We start from the raw sequence: 17,866 nt of genomic DNA, 5'->3' as shown, positions 1-17,866 counted from the left end.
TACCTCTTGTTCCGGGTTCTCCGCTGCTGAGCTGCGCGGCGGGCGGACTGCGCATGCACAGTAAAGTCTGTCAGCTGGAGGAGCTCTATATAAAGGGGCAGTCCTCCACTGACACTGCAAGAAATAGGAATAAATACAGCATGAAGCAGCCCTGGGGGAAGGCTGCTCCCAGGTTTAATGATGTCTCACTCCTGGTATCATTGGATGGGGTGAGGAGAAGGGGGAGGACAGAGATCTTCCCCCCGGCGGGCAGGAGGAAGCGGCCTGCCTCTGCTACCAAGAAGGCTTGGCTCGAGGTGGCAGAGGAGGTCACCTGCACCACCAACATATCGCGCACCTGCATACAGTGCAGGAGGCGCTGCAATGACCTAAGTAGGTCAGCCAAAGTGCCACATCACCGCCCCCACCCCACATCTCCTTCTGCACTGCCAACACTACTCTGTCACATCACCCCTCACACCCACTCAAACCTCATCCTCATCTTACCTGCATTTACTCACCTCGCCAGTACTCATCCCGCCACTACCACTCAACCCAATCCTCATACAATCTCATGGCTCTATCTCATACTCACCCTCTCATGCATCTCTTTCACAGTCAGCCTCACTCAACCTGCCACTACCTGTGCTGCAGCCACAGGGCATGCATCACATATGTACAGTAGGAAGCGTAAGGCAAACGTGTCGTGAGCATGAAGGGGATGCACAAGGGTGTTTGAGGGTTTGTCATGGTTTTTACTTATATTTAATCTCTGATCAACTCACATTATATATTATAATGTCACCACTACTGCCACGTCTTTGCTAAACTTGTCTGGATGAGTGCAGCTCCAACAACACTCAAGAAGCTCAACACCATCCAAGATAAAGCAGCCCGCTTGATTGGCACCCCATCCACCACCCTAAACATTCACTCCCTTCACCACCGGCGCACTGTGGCTGCAGTGTGCACCATCCACAGGATGCACTGCAGCAACTCGCCAAGGCTTCTTCGACAGCACCTCCCAAACCCGCGACCTCTACCTCCTAGAAGGACAAGAGCAGCAGGTACATGGGAACAACACCACTTGCACGTTCCCCTCCAAGTCACACACCATCCCGACTTGGAAATATATCGCCGTTCCTTCATTGTCGCTGGGTCAAAATCCTGGAACTCCCTTCCTAACAGCCCTGTGGGAGAACCGTCACCACACGGACTGCAGCGGTTCAAGAAGGCGGCTCACCACCACCTTCTCAAGGACAATTAGGGATGGGCAATAATTGCTGGCCTCGCCAGCGATGCCCACATCCCGTGAACGAATAAAGAAAATAAAAAAAATAATGCCCTTTCCTGAGGATCACAATGAAGACCCACAACTGATGCCACCCATTGTGTCACTGCAGAGTGGGTGTAGGTGTATTTGCAGGGCTCTTTTGTGCAGACGATTGAGGGACGTCAGCGATGTCCCCGGTGGCACCCTGGAAGGATGCAGAGGAGAAGTTGTTGAGGGCAGTGGTGACTTTGACAGTGACAGGTAAGAAGATGGTGCTCGGGCCAGCCGGGAGCAGCTCGGCATGAAGGAGGCTGTAGATGTCCACGACTACATGTCGAGTGACTCTGAGCCTCCGTGTGCAGTGCTGCTTAGAGAGGTCCAGGAAGCTGAGCCTTGGTCTGTGGACCCTGTGGCGAGGGTAGTGCCTTCTGCGACGCATCTCTCTCTGCGGTTGCCCTCCCTCCTGCTGTGCAGATGGATGTCTCACAGCACTGTGTTGTGGAGCTCCGCGTGTCAGAGGTGGACAGCGTGGCCGGCGAGGCTGGTGATGCTGTTCGCCCTCCGAGGAGGGCATGACTGCAGCTACGGCGGCCCCCATCCGGAAGATGTACATCTGAGGGGGTCCGCAAGGTTGTTAGGAGGAGGGTGGTGGAGGTCAAACTTTGTCCAAAGTGACAGAGTGGCCTCCTGCAATGAGTGAGGGTCTCCCCGCCCCCGCCCCCCCTCCCAAACCTATCAAATGGACCTTTGCAGCTGCCTCAGGCTGATGGCTGCAACACGTCCATTTGAACTGGGAGTGTTTCCCCCAGTACGGGAAACAGTCCCAGTTGTTTGTTAAATCCCAACCCTCCTGAAATATCTCCTTAATCAGGTCTGTAAACGACCTGAAATACCTAAATAAATACTTTAAGTGGCACCCCGCCGGCTTTAATTGCCGACGGGAGTCCCACATGCGGGGGATGTGCGCGCATGTCAGCGCGTCTGTGGGAAACCCGGAAGTGGGTGGGTTGGAGCCGGGCTCCCAACCCGCCCCGGGAATCCCTGATTTTCGGAGCCCCTCCCGCCAGGAACGCACCCGATCGCGGGTGCTAAAATCGACCCCACAGTCTCCCGAAGATCTAACTGTGGCTGTCCTGAATCTGGTGCAACAAAGACCTCCTGGAGAAGCTTCCCACCGTAGATCCAGAATCTGCTCTGTGAAGGATATTGATCAGGTTGGGTCAGATTCTCCACAAGTAATCGACAAATTCTACCCACCCAACAAGATCATCTTAAATACCTCAAAATCATGCACTTTCTCCAGGAGACAGCAACATGCCACTCCAGCTAGCTTAACCCCAAAGAAACACAAATATAATTCTGCCTTGTACAATGTGCCCACCTCCACATTAACAAACTTCATGCAAAACATAAAGGGAGTGTTAATCAGGCCACCAAATAAGAGGAAATAATGGAGGAAATTTTGGGAACAAGCTTTCACACTCATCACTTGCAATAAAATGCATGAGGGCCATCTCAAACTCCTATCAAGCCTCACTGCCTGTCCTCACTCCTCATAAGCTTCACTGCCTGTCATATGAATAAAGGCAGGCACATATGGTCCTGCCCCATGTCCAATTATTCTGAGCAGCAACCTGGGATGCTGCAAAAGACATATTTCATGTTTGCTTTTTTAAAGCAGGTTAAAGTAGCTTAAAATGACACTTAAGAGTTATTCTGAGTCCAGTGATATGTAGTTGGACGATGTCATGTGTGTAATTTCACTGTCTGGGTGGATATTGAAGTTTGAGGGCAATATTGTTTCTAAAGGGTTTATGTAATGAATTTTCAAGTTCATGCATTCTGTATCATGGATTTAGCTATACTTCAGAAGGAATTGTTCATTAATGTTATGTTAATAACTAGAGTCAAAATTGATTTGTGGCAACATGACTAATGAATAAGAAAAACTTTCTAGTGCTCACTTGAAGGCAGCATAAACCAAGTGTAAATTATGGTTCTGAAGGTCGTATATATTTGATGAGAAGTATATTTGTCACTTGAAGACCATTTCTAAAGTACTGTATAAGATGGAAAAAAAGGTGTTACTGCAGAAAAATAAGTTTTAAAATAAACACTTCCTACTTTCTTAAATAGAAATCAATTTTGAAGAAATCATTAGAAACTATGTGTAGCTCACTTTTTAGTTATCATAGGCAACTTAGAAATTGTTTACTCATTTTGCTTGAACTATTGAGTATATAAAATACCGTCTGAACATTTGAAGGAGTTTTCAATAAAATATAGTACAAGAATGCTGCAGAGTTGGTTGGGTTAATGTTGCCTCCACCTTACACAGATTAGTAGAAGTAAAAGACAAGCATTCGATCTCATCCTGGCAAGAATTTAGTGTCATGTTGACGTATGGGTGTAAGCATGCTATTATACTAGACAAACCTTGTGCAGTATTTGATTACGTGTTCAGTATTTCTGGAATATGATCGTAATGTTAAGTATGTCATGATTGGAAAAACTGATTTTGTCAAAGACTTCACCCACAACAAAGGGTTTAGAAGTACATCAGTTGTCAAAATCTAGCAAGCAAAAGGTTAACTAATGCATCAACAACAAATGGAAATCAGTGGTTTGAATGAGGCAATTAGAACTCTTCAAAATCATTTCAGTTCTGGGATAAAATTAATTAAAAGCTTTCTTTATCCTTCAGTGCCGCCCATTCTTACACATCTTGTATATTGATTGTGATCTAAAAAGAAGGTACACACGAATACTGAATAGGCAAGTGCGTGTCTTTTCAATGTCCACTCGGATTTGCTAAGACAAGAATGATTCTTAAAAAATAGCTTAACATGTTGACATTTCGGAATGTACCATAATGTAGGTAAGATATAGCACTTTTGTAATTAAATAATTATTTAGTCTTCTAAGGGCAATTTCAGTCTTTGGAAGCCCATGATTTGGGTTGATAGTAAAAATGGCATTTGAGTACTAAATGTTCTTTCGATATATGAACCTACAATCTGCCATTTATCACGTGCGAGGTGATTTTTGAATGCCAAATGGATTACAGTCGAATTAGAAAAATATTACAGAGCTATGGAAAATTTCTTATTTTGCCACATACTGCAGTCCTGAAATTTTTTTTTTTTGGTTTTGTATGTCAGTGCAATATTTCAAAATTGAGATAACTGATGAAACATCGTAATTCAATTTTTTCTTACATCACTGCATCAACTTTACTGTTTATCTTCATTCTGCCAAATGTACAAGAATTTGAAATAAATTCATTTCACGGATGTAGAAACATTACAATATCTGTGGTTGTACTGATAATTGAGGTTTTTACTACTGACTGAAAGGAAAATAGCATTTTAAACCATTTTATTTAGGGTTTTTTGTTCTTGGGGTGTGGGCAACACTGACAAGGCTGCATGTATTCCCCTCCTTAGTAGTCCTGAGCAGCTGGTGGTTGGCCTTCTCCTTGAACTGCTGCAGTCCTTGTGATGGTGCCGCCATAATGGTGGTAGGTAGGGAATTCTAGGATATTGGGCCCGATATTAGGAGGGAGGCGGGTTGGCAGCGGGGGGTCGACTGGGTGCGCAGTGGCAGACTCGGCCACCTGGAGAGGAGGCAGCATAGCGAGTACTGGTTGAGAGGGGGTCAATGGGTGAGACATGGAAGCGCTTTGAGTGGCGTCCCCACTTCCATGACCCCTTCTACCATCATCCCTCTCCTGGCCCAGGCCCACATCACTCCTTCCACCCTGCTGGACGACAGTTTGGAGGATTTGTGTGAAGCCTGGGAAGGCCAGATGTAATGTATCCGTCAGCCTGTTTAAGGCGGCAGAATGTTGCTCACCCTGAATCCGAACGGCCGTTGTCAGGGCCTGAGTCGACTCATTGTTGAGCCGTGCTTGAAGCTCGATGGAGGCTAGCCTTTCCTCCATCGCAGACTGCACCTACCCGCGACACTATCTCAGAGATGCCTTCACGTCCCTGTGACGGTATCTCCGAGATACCCTCCTGTACCTATGCCACCATTCCACTCGTGCAGGAGTTAGACTCCTCCATCCTCTGCACGATTGTGGAGAGTGTGCGTGGTAACTGTTCCACTTCGGCAATGTGGTGCCCTCGATGACTCTCCTTTTCACGGCTGGCCCCCAGGGTTCAGCATCTGAGTCCAGCTGAGCAGAGCCTGGAGAAGAGTGCGCCCACCGAAGCGGACTCTTCACGGCTGCCCCTGCCACCAGGGTCTGCTCGTGCTCACATGTGCGTGGTGACTCACCATGTGCAAGCCCAACTAAGTGAGGGCAGGGACCCACCGAGGTGCGTGTAACTGCGCTGGTGGATGGCAGACTCAGATGTGACTATGCACCCTCAGAGGCAGGCAGGTCCTCTGAGGAATCGCCCTCCGCGGTCAACGGCGGTCACAGATGGCCCTGCAAGAGAACAGAAAGCAATATTAAGCATGTGGACAGATGTTGAGGTGCTGCAGATGCCAAGTGATGCTAAGACCATTTGCTATCATGAGTGTGCTGAGTGTTAGATTTCTGTCACCAGCCGTTTGTGTGTCCTAGTTTCGGCGTCCGCCACGGACAGGCACTCCAGCGTCCGGCTTAGTTCCACTGCCTGCTGCTCCGCGTCCATTAAGACCACCTGGTGTGGCGGGCCCCCTCCGGTCCTTGCCCTCTCCCGGGCATTCTGGCATCTCTTCCCTATCAAAGCAAAACACAGAGAGGCGTGATTGAGTGATGGCTGCATAGTGACCCGCTGCATGCATTGGTGTGGGTGGAGGTGAGCGTGAGGGAGATGCATGGGAGGTAGCGTGTGAGACATAGCCATGAGGTTGTATGAGGATTGGGTTGCATGGTGGTGTTCAAATGGGAACTGGGGCGGTGAGTAAGTGCAGGCAAGGTGAGGATGAAGGTTGAGTGGATGTGAGGAGTGATGCGAGAGCATTGTGGTGGCAGTGCAGAAGGAGTTGTGTGGTGGTGGAGGTGATGTGGAAGACGGAGTGTGGGAGAATGTGTAAATATACTCACTTTGGCTGACCTGGTTAGGTCATTAAAGCGCTTCCTGCACTGGACCCAGGTTCGGCACACACTGCTGTTGCTGCTGACCTCCTCGGCCACCTCCAGCCAGGCCTTCTTGGTGGCAGAGGGAGGCCACCTCTTCCTATCAGATGGGAAAAAAATTTCCCTCCTATTCCTCATCCCATGGAGCAGCACCTGGAGTGAGGAGTCAGAGAACCTTGGAGCAGCCTTGCCTCTGGTGGCCTGCTCCATGCTCCCAAAATGGTTCTTTGCTGCAGGAGGAGCATTGGAGGACTGCCCCTTTAAATAGGGCTCCTCCTGCCGACAGCCTGTGATGCGGGTGCGCCTGCTGCACAGGTCTGGAATGGGAAACCCGGAAGCACGTGTAAGTACCTTCAATTAGGCTGCGATCACGTGTGGAGCACCCCGATTTCACTGGGTATGTTACCCACGCGCCCAGTCGACCCCCCGCTGCCAACCCGCCTCCCTCCTAATATCGGGCCCTTAGTGTTTAGCTCCATTATGACACTTAAGTTCATTGATGAAGCAGCTAAAGATGGTTGGGCCCAGGATTCTTTCCTGAGGGTTCCATGCAGTGATCTCTTGCAACTACAATGATTTGGCATCCAACAGCCACAACTATCATCCTTTTGTGCCAGGTATGACTCCAGGCACTGGATGGTTTTCCCTTTGACCTCCGTTTTGTTAGGGTTTCTTAGTGCCATACCTGGTCGAATGCTGCATTAATGTTGAGGGCAGTTGCTGTCATCTCTCATGGCATTCAGCTCTTGCATCCATGTGTAGCTCAAGGCTGTGAAGAGGTCTGGAACTGTGTGTTTCTGGCAGAACCTGAATTGAGCAGCGGTAAGCAGATTATTAGTGAGTAGATGTTGCTTGATAGCAGTATTGATGACTCCTTTTATCACTACTGATGATGGAGAAGAGGCTGATAGGGCGGTGATTGGCCAGGTTAGATTTATTCTGTTTTTTATGGACAGGACATACCTGGCTAATCATTGTCAGGTAGATACCAATATCATAACTATTAAAACAGCTGGGCTAGGCGAGCAACTAGTTCTGCTGCACAAGACTTCAATACTACAGTCAGGATGCTGTTAGCATCCGTTGAATTTGTCCTATACATTTCTAGTTGCACATATTAGGCTCAATTTTAAAAAGGAGCCGGGAAGGGGGAGGGGGGGGGGGGTCAAATTGAGGTTGAGAAACCCATTAGTACGGGTTTCCCGGACGTCCTTATGATTTTGATGTGAGGACGTTTTTTTTTGTCGGTTTCCCGGCTGATTGACAGGCTGGTCTCAGTTGGACAGGAGACCAGCCAAGGAAAGGACGACTTCAGGTAAGTCTTTACTTGATCGGGGTCGGGGGGAGGATCGGGTTCGGGTGGGAGATCAGGGTCGGGGATCTGCGATCAGGGGTCCGCCATCGGGGGGGTCTGGGGTTGGGGGTCCGTGATCGTTGGTGGGGGGTTGGTGCAAGTAGGCTTGTTGGGCCTGGGGAAGGCACTCCTGCTCCTCCGGGCCTACAAGCTGTGCTTTTGTAGGCACCTACCTGTTAGTCTTGGGCCTTCTCGCCTCCTTTCACAAGGCGTAAAACAGAAGGCCTGGGAATCCCGGCCCCCCCGGGGTTGAAATTGGGAATTAGCGAGAAATGGAGGCCTGAAGCCTCTTTGAAAGTCCATTGCAAAATCTAGGCCCATAAGGCAAAGTCAGAAAAAGCAGCTTGGTTATATAATCATGTAATTGTGAAAAATGCATCTTTGTCTTCAATTACTTAGAGGGCTTATTTCTGAGGGTTTATAAAAACACAATCCAATTGAATTTTGAAACATTTTCAGTTAAATGGGTACTTATATTACCTTTGTTATTCAGTTTTAAACATTTTAATTAATTACAGCTGTGTTCATTATAAAATATGTATATGGTCAGTACATTTCACGCTTAAAACAGCCAGGTGATGCTTGATGACCACAAAGGGGATTGGGTTGGCTAGTTTATATTCTCCTGGACCCTCAATCTTGCCTGATCCCAGTCCCCCTCTTTAATGCTGCCAGACCTTGGACCCACTCCCCACTGATTCCAGATCCTGGCTACTCCTCAATGCGGCCAGACCCCAGGATCACTCTCAATATCACCAGACCATGCATCTCCCCACGCTACCTCTAATGCTGCTGGACTCTGGGACCCCGCTGCTGAGTGCTCCTGGACCCAAGTATGCAACTCTTCAGTGCTTTCAGACACTCCTTTCTCAAGGTTCCCTGATGCTGGGACCTTCCTTCCAACTTACCATTACTCTCAGATTTTGGACTCTCCCTCTTTCTCCCCCCTCCCCCATCTAACAGATCCTGGACCTCCCTCCCCAGTACCTTCCTCAAATGCTCCAAGATCGCTCCATCCCAATGCTGCCAGACCCCAGTACCCATTCTGCTGCTTGCATACACACTGGCTTTCTTTTTCATTGCTCCCAGATCCCAGGACAGGTCTCTGCACCCCAGTGCTCTCAGATCCTGAGCCCCCCCCCCCCCAGTTCTGAAACACCTTAGAACCCCCATCAGTATTCCAAGCACCAACACCCTTTCAAGTGTTTCTACCTCTTATGACACTCCCCAGCCACTAGTGCTGATAGATTCTGGTACCTCCTCCTAAAGCTCTTAGACCCTGGGATCTGCACCTACTGTCATACCCTGCAATGCTGTCACTACTACCATATCTTGCTTAAACTCTATCCCACCTGCTACCAGTTTCCAAGAATCACGCTATACATTAAACCATATATTGCAACTCGTCCCCTGTGATACCAAGGCCATAGATTTGCCCTTCACAGTACCCCAAAAGCCCCTTCCCAAAGATACCAAAGCCTCCCAATAACTGCTCCGAAACCACAGAACCCTGTGCCACTACTACTAAACCACACACACTTAGCTTCAATCTGCTATGTGTTGCCTGCTGTCTTCTGGTGAATTAAGTGCATTAAGAAACATATAATAATAAAGGCCACTTCTTTATGCTTTTCATGAAAAAATTAACAATCACTGAATTTGATCTCCAAAGCACTGGTAAAATCCAAGAATACCATGTAGTAAAACCAAAATGAACCTATTGGATAGAGGGGGGCACAAATCATTGTGCATTACATGGCATAACACTCCTATTATTGTGAAACAGTGTATTCGACCTGAATCATCATGAGCAATGCCACGAGAGATACACTCGTTTATGTAAATATCTGATGGCTTATATTTTGCATTTTGCTTATAATCATCTGTCCTAATAATTACTGCATAAATAGGAGCAGTGTAGGACACAGATTTATGTAGGTGATTGGCACTGATTTATTGGTGTAACTGGGATGGGCAAGAGTAACAGATTTCTTTATTTATGTAAGTGAGCAGGGTGAACGGGCATAAATTTATTCATGCACTCGTTTTTTAGTTTTTAAGCATGAGCATCATCACAAGTGATCCCATGTGTGCATTTGTTTATATGTGTGTCAGGACAGGAGTTTAACTGCTGTTTTTTATAATATTAAGTTAGTAAGTGTTTAGCGAAGTGTCTTGAATTACCCGCTGTATGCTTCCCGCATGCTATCTCATAGTTTCCTCAGCGCAAGAGATCACTGGAATCTGAATTGTTCTTGTATTTGAGTTCTGTCGGTAAAGGACATTGAGATTTGTAAAATAATACTTTTATGAACCAGCACATTAGTGTTGCACTAATGCCAATGCTAGTAGGATATATTAAACCTGTCTTTGCAGCTGGAATGAAAATAATTTACTCTAGTTCCTTACTCTTTATTAGTTAATGACATTCATGACTTGTAGGTTTTTCACTATCCTAGGATGCCTAGTATTTAACTTGGACTACTTGGGCTACAGCTGAAAATTCCAATATTTAAAAAAAAACTTGAGGAATTATCATATACAGTATCTTATTACAAGAAGTAGCTGGAGTTGCCAGCTTTTCTGTGTTGGAAGCAACTGTTAAGAATTCCCTATGTTAATGTCCTAAGCCAACTTAATACTTAGTAATCCTAGAGAAAGCCTTTCGTGTAGCTAACATTGCAATTTTAATTGCACTTACACTATCATCAGTTGAATATGATGGACTGTTTTTCCAGAAATATCATTGCTATTGCTCGTCTCCAAGCATTCAGCATTCTGTAACCGAAAGTAAATGAATGAAGAATGGTTGTAACTTCATTGGAATTATATATAGAGAAGGTGTGCTTGTATTTAAAACCTACCTCTTTGTCCAAGCTTTTGGTCACCTGTCCTAGTAACCCCTTATGTGGCTCGATGTCAATTTTTTTTTGATAATGCTCCTGTGAAGCACCTTGTGACCTTTTGTTACATTAAAAGCGCTATGTAAATGTAAGTTGTTGAACCACCAGTTCTTAACAGTGAATCCAGATATCCTGCTTTTCCATCATGGAGCTTTGATTAATAGGATGAGCGGGGAGGGGAGTTTCTTCTAACTCAAGTCTCACCTGAAGCTTGCTGATTTCAAACCTACATATGTTCTAATTCTATTCTCACATTCTTAGTCTCACAGAGTGTCTGTTCAATTTTTTCTTCAAAGAAAACAAGTATAGATCTTAAAAGTCGTAAGTCCTAGAATCATCGTGTTGCTCTACTCTGAACCCTCTTCACCCTCTTCCAAAATTGCACACAATATTCCAAATGCTTCAGTGATAAATAAACGATGAAAATAATTTCAACTTGTCAAAATCTTTCAAGATGTATCTCAACTTTTGATTTACTTTGTTGACCGCATTTTCATATTGATTGGGAACTTAATAAGCAGTAATTACACCATATGCTTTTTCACTTTAGTTAGGTAGAAGAAGTTTTATTTATAAAGAAGTGCTACTGAAATAAAATTTGATTACTTCTCTATTTTTGGCCATGATTTCTCAGAAAAGTCCTTGATGGGTCAGAGCTGTGAGCTAGTGTGTATTGATGTTTATTGGTGAATTTTGATCCTCATCAAGGGTTGCAGGTAGTGGAGAATGAAACACTTCTCCACTTTTAGCCTCCCATGCCAAGTCACATATAGAGTACAGCTTCCAATAGTGTGCTCAACTGTTAATCCCAGAAAAAACACCCCCAAGTTTACCAGTGTGCATTTTCCCACACCACTCATCTTTATAGAGGGATGAGTCAAATTACCAATTTAGTGACAAATTATACTTTGAGTTAGGAGCAAATTTGTTCTCAGATTACTAGGAATTTGCTTGAGACTGCCCAATCGCATTTTATATGGATACATTGCAGCCAACAGAGAGACGTTTGTGTCTGACCTCGGGTCCTGGAAATGAAAGGCAGTGTGCCAACTACAGTTGTCCCAGGAAGATGAATTAATTAATTCCTGTGGTAGTATTCGTGGACAAAAGCTTTTAACAATTTGTCTTTCTATTTCTGTAACTTTTTGTTCTCTCTTTTTTTCTCTTTCTGGCACCCATCTGAAATGAGCGCAGGCCTCATTTCAATATTAAAATGAGGTTCCTGTGCTCATTTCCTGGAAATTCATTCAAACTAATCAGAGCAAGCACCAACTATTTTTTTCAGGCTGTACAGCAGCCTAACAAGTCGTCCTTAAAGGTTGGCAGAAATTCAAAGGGCCCGGACCAGTGAGCTGTGTCAGGGTGCCCAATTGGCACTTGCAGTTTGCCCGATTTATTCCAGTGAGGCCAGAGGATGAATTCAGGATGTGCCTTTCTCTTTCTTCCTGTAGAAGATTTAGGCTTCATTATCACTTACTTTCTTTTTTTAAAAAAAATTGCAGGACCAGCCCGATCTAAGGACTCACTGCTTTGCAGTTGGCATGAAGTTGGAGGCAGTAGACCCAAGGGAGCCCTTTTCCATCTGCCCTGCCACAGTAACCAAGGTGAGCAGCAAAGACTCAGTAGTCAGACAGATTAAATTTTCCTGTGGAGATACATTCCAGAATTAAAACATTTGATATATTGCATCATTGTTTGTTTTACATTGATTACTATTCAGATTTACTCATGATACCAGTCCCTAAAAACACTTTTTAGAAGGACTTCGATAATTGCTAGAAAACATTAGCAGCTCAGGTATTTCTAAATTCTGGAATAAACCCATTTGTTATGATTTTATTTTAAAAAAGGAACATTTATTGTAATCTAGCAACAAATATTAAATGCTCCTTTAAATAGCAACAGTAAGGTTCCCTTCAATTATAATTTTTACCTGAAATGAAAGTACTACATTTTGTAATGAGTGTCATTGAAACTGTGTATAAAAATGCACTAATTGCATATTAGTGTGCATGAAAATTGGGAATGATTATTTCTGAAATGTTCTCAGTTTTGAACAAATTGCATGGATCCTATATAAAACTTTATTCGTGCTACATGTGTTGACCTTATTCTTACAGGTTTTCAATGATCAGTATTTTATGATCACAATTGATGACTTGAGGCCAGAGGCTATTGAAAACTCAGTTCTTTGCCATGCTGATTCACCAGGAATCCTGCCTGTTCAGTGGTGCCTTAAAAATGGGGTCCATCTTACTCCACCCAAGGGTTTGTATCTGTTTGAAATTTTAAAAATACTAAATGAAGCATTGTTTTGGATAAAAACAATTTTCCTTTTATTTAAAAAAAACCCTTTTTCAAATTAAAAAATAATTTAACAGAATATCATTTTTCACTTCAGTTTAAACTTTGTACTGTTTCTACAATTTGAATGCTGGCTGTTGCATGGAAACACTGATGAAAGCGGAGCTAAAGAACATCTGTGTTAGTTTGATAACTCATGGATTTACATCCTACATGAATCAGTTGTAATGCAATCCTTTATATGACTTGCTGATTTAAATTTTTAACTTGCGTTTAATATCTTATAAACCAGAATATTATCCCTCTACAAGTTGTTCAGATTTGTTTTCATGAAAGTCATTTGATGTATCCATCATTCCCAAATCATCAAGAAGATAGGCAAATGACACTCCCTGTACTGTGATTAGCTTCTAGGAGGTGACCCAGGAGTCACCCAGAGTTATTAGTTTGATATTTTCCTCACAGTATAGGCATCCTACTTTCTGCTGTTGGTGAAGAGCCTTGCCCTCTGGGAGCACATAGTGGAAATTTGGGCACATGTTATGCATCCTTTTACAGTCACTTAAATTCATGGTAGGAAAAATACATTTAATACGCCAGGATTTCTGATAAGAGGATCCCCACGAGAAGTGCTAAGAGTCAGAAATTCACCTCTTATATACAAGATTGTAAACTTTCTGTATGAAGTAAGTGTGTGAATCCTATTGCAACTATCCCATAAGACTTCTATTTGTAGTTGATATCTTGTTGAAGTGATCATTGAATTTTCAAATCACAGCTCATTCCTGCTCTAAATCTTTCATCACCAAAAAAGACTGATTTCCAAAATAAATGAATACTAAATCTATATAATTGGTATTCTAGACATTGAATTGTGATTTATGACTTGTAATAAACAAGCCTAGATAACCTATAACTCACCTTTAAATGGTGAGGAACCATTTTTAAACAAGTAGGATCGTTCTGTGTATATTAGGAAACTGAAAGGTTTGTGTAGTGAATTTGACCATTCTGTCCACACAGTTCCTCCATGCTGGCAAAGAATTATTTTATACCTATTTAGTTTTCTGCTTAATGTCTTGCATTTGTTCACAATTAACGAAGATAGAGTGATTTCTCAACTGCAACTTAATAACTAGTATAGTTCTGAAAACTTTATATGCAATGCTTTGGGATTATTTGAAAATTTGTCGTAAACAAAACAAAAATGTATATCATCTCTTCATGAGAACTTTAAACATGTTTGTGTGAAACATTTCTTGTCTAAGCTTAGTGGCCCTGAAATTCCTTGGGGTGTAACCTGCTAATCGTGGCAGGATCACACACATCAGTAACACACTGCTGACCCTGCCAGAGGTGTCTCTTTGGCACTCATCTCCCCTCATGCTGGAAAATGTGGTCTTGGTGCCTGAGCTGGGGTGGGTATCGGAGCCCATCCCTTGGAAGGATTTGGCTGCTGCCCCCTGCAGTCTCCTTTGTAAGGGGATCTCTGTAAAATAGTTTTGTTTTTGAGGTCCATGCCATGGTCCCAGCCTGGGCCGTCAGGTGAGCCCCACTTTTGCCGCTGAAGAGACTGATTTGCATCTCTCTTGACGTACCAGCTGCCAAGGAACTGTCAGGCTTTTTTGAGGCTAAGAAAGCAGGTGCTCCCAAAATAGGGAATACCTGCCCCCCTCCTTTCTCCCCACCCCCACCCCCCCCTGCCAACCTGTGCACCAGAGGCCGTCTTTGGGGAATAAACTCAGATGTGATGCCTTCCATTGCTAATAGCCCATTATCACTAACTGTCTTAGAGTCAAACGAAACATCAAGAAAGGCTACTTGGTGAGGTATCAGAAGACTACTGGCATCCGTACCCTAGCAACAGTCAGCACATCAGGATAGGATAGGAGAGGAAATAATATGTGGTTTTTTGCTTATATTTTTGTCTTATAATATTGCAGGTTATCCTGGTTTAGACTTTGACTGGGCTGATTATCTTAAACAATGTGGGGCAGAGGCGCCTTCTCAATACTGCTTCAGAAATGTAAGTTGTGCTTTCATATATAATTACACTGTTATGCAATAAGCTTTTCATTTGAGAACATTTCACTGAGGTCAGGCAAATGGTCATAAAAGGTTTACACAATGGAGTTTCTGTAAATATCTAATTGCAATAATACATTTAGGGCTATAAAGAGCATTCATCTTATCAACTGTCTTTGACTAAAGTACAGATAATGAAAATATAATCTTGTGTTTTTCTGCTAAATTAGTGTAGAAATTGTGCTGGAAGTCCTTTGAGTTAACGCCATTAAATACTGAAAAACCCCATTAACTTTCAAATATACAGGCCCAGGTTTTAACTACGGGTGGGAGGGTAGTGGTGTGAGTTTGTACTGTACCAGAAAACAGGCCTGGAGTATTTTCCGCCCAAGTCGCTGAAACAACAGGAAACCCATCCACTTTGTCAGCACAATTTCCGGCGGGTCAGCCAGAGACTTCTTTAAAGCAGAATGAACCTCTTAAAGTGAGGTTATGTTCCCTTTGTTTCATTGCTGGAAAGGGAAATTGCCCAGAAATGAGTTGCAGGCAGGCTCCCCGGTTCTCTGAAGTCTCCTTGGAGGTCCTGCTGGAAGTTCTATTTCTAGCCAGTGGCAGGAGGATCCCAAAACACCAAGTCCATCAGGCATGAAAAGACATTGCTGAGATTGTCAGCTCCAGAACCATCACCTCCAGCATCTGGATGCAGTGCAGGAAGCACATCAACAGGATTAGCAAGGGTGAGTACAGCTCTTCATTTCTCCATCTCTCAACAACAAATTGCAACAGTCCCTTTCCCCTCTCCCAGCACTCTCATCAGTTCCCTCCCTGCCATCACATCCTTCACTATCCAGCACAAGGACTCACAATACTACCTCATTATTACTTACATACACTCACTTCTTCCTTACTCCCTTCATGGCAGCCATTAGCACCATTCTTGTCTCACTTGCTAGCCTTTGCAAAATCACCAAGCCCTCTCATGGCCCCTTTGTCACTTCACACTCCACATACATGTTTTACATTCAGCACCTCTCCATCTTGATTCCATCATGCTTCTCTTTCTCAGCATGTGCTTAACAAACTGAAACCCCATGCATGTGCACTCTACTTTGTAGCAGACTCTCACTAACACTCTCACTCTGTCTCTCTGCAAAACTAGACAGCGCACAACACAAGGGAGAGGAGTAAGACCAGGGGAGGACCAACCAATTCGTAGAAGGCCATATCCAAACCCCAGGGTCTGTAGGCCGATTTAGTTTCTTAGATATTTCTGAGGAACAGTGCATGAGGAGACTGCGTTTCACCAGGTGTTGCTGACCTATGCAGCCTGTTGCAGCAGATGCAAGTATTGCAGTGCCTCCTAAAGGTGAAGAGTTGCAACATGTTTTAGATAGCATATCGAGTGCTCTTACATTTATGTAGAACTTTAATGTCTCAAAGGGCTTTTCACAATGAATTCCTTTATTGTGAGACCACATTTGTTATGTAGGCAAACAAGGCAATCATTCTATGACAACAGCATGTTCCATAAACAATAATGAGAAGAATGTCGAGTTTATTTGTTTTTTATTTTGATGACATTGGTTAAGCAGAGCAAAAATACTCCCCAGTGTTCTTCAAATCTCACCATGGGATCTTTAACTGCCACCTGAACCACTATAATGTCTTTCAAAGGACAGCAGCTCCAAGAATGCATCACTACATCAATACTGCATTGGAGCCTGGATTATTTACTCTGGTTTGAAGTTTGAACCCACAACCTTCTGACCCAAAGGCATTACCAGCTGAACCAAGTGAAACACAATACAAAAATATTATCCAGCACAATTATTAATTTCCCACAATTCTGGATCAAATTTGGAGTGGATAATTTTTTTCTCCTTTGTAGTGTGTATTAGAAAAAAAATCTGAATCGAGCTTTGTTTAAGATCTAATTTAACATTAGTTACTTAGGTAATGATCTGATTAATCCAATTATATTGTCTCCCAAATGCAAGTCTATGGAATATACCAGAAACTCATCATTTGCTTTGTTACCACCACACTTAAACTAACACTGGCAACTGTCAGAGCAAAGATTTACTAACTTGCATGAGCAAAAGTTGAAGAACAGTTCGTAGATTATTATAGCGATGTTAGCTTCATACTTTGTGTGCTATAGTATAGACAAAAAATGAAGAGCTATCTAGTCATGAGTGATCGAATAAATAAAGAAACTAAACCTTTTTTAGGGGGACAAAAATGATGGAATACTGTATTTGTCAGGTTAATAACTTTTAATGGACGTACCTTTAATGTATCTACTTCTAACGGACCATGAAAACCACTCGAAGAGGAGGCACAGAAGCCTAAGCTCGTTGCTTTTGGAATGTACTACGGGAGGAGGATGTTCAGCAGCAGCTGGGAGGGCAGAGTATCCACCACTGAAAAAATCAAAGGATTAGCATGTGTATTGTAGCTGTGTGTGTTATTGTTAGAAGATTGCAACAGCTGATGGATTGGACCCCAGCTGAGAAAAAACTAGGTGAAATTGAAGTAGTGGTACTGTACTATGCAGGAGAAAAGCTGAATTAACAGGTAGACAACTGAAGAAGCTGAATGAAGGAAGCATGATAGTAAATTCTTGGAGTGTCTTTGGCCTGCCGAGTTTTGAAACTAGACTGGCTAAATGGCAGCTGATCAAATATTTTTGATCACTTTTTTTCTATGTTGTGACAAAAATGGTTTTGAAGAGATACTATACCTTTCATCAACTCACACTAGTTATATTTGATTACAATACAATGCATATTTAAGTGTTGTACACATTAGTTTTGAATGTTAACTGTGCCAATGTTGATTGTTCCATGCCACAAAAGGAAAACCATACCTGGGGCCAAAGGGCAGGTAGTGAACCTGTTTCCAGGACTCTGCAATACTGCTATGTAAACAGATGCTTGGAGGTGCTGCTGCATTTT

General features: G+C 43.6%; 1 protein-coding gene across 3 annotated transcripts in view; it reads left to right on the top strand.

Moving 5' to 3' along the window:
• Positions 1–17,866, top strand: part of sfmbt2 (Scm like with four mbt domains 2) — a 180,145-nt gene that overhangs the window by 100,796 nt on the left and 61,483 nt on the right. For all 3 annotated transcript variants that reach the window (XM_068005104.1, XM_068005106.1, XM_068005105.1), the window contains exons 8-10: positions 12,083–12,184; positions 12,701–12,848; positions 14,828–14,910. In XM_068005104.1, the coding sequence (XP_067861205.1) occupies positions 12,083–12,184; positions 12,701–12,848; positions 14,828–14,910 (333 nt within the window). The remainder of the gene's footprint in view (positions 1–12,082; positions 12,185–12,700; positions 12,849–14,827; positions 14,911–17,866) is intronic.

Source organism: Heptranchias perlo, chromosome 24 (assembly GCF_035084215.1).
Source record: "Heptranchias perlo isolate sHepPer1 chromosome 24, sHepPer1.hap1, whole genome shotgun sequence".
Classification (NCBI taxonomy): Eukaryota; Metazoa; Chordata; class Chondrichthyes; order Hexanchiformes; family Hexanchidae; genus Heptranchias; species Heptranchias perlo.
This window is presented reverse-complemented; position numbering and strand designations above follow the sequence as displayed.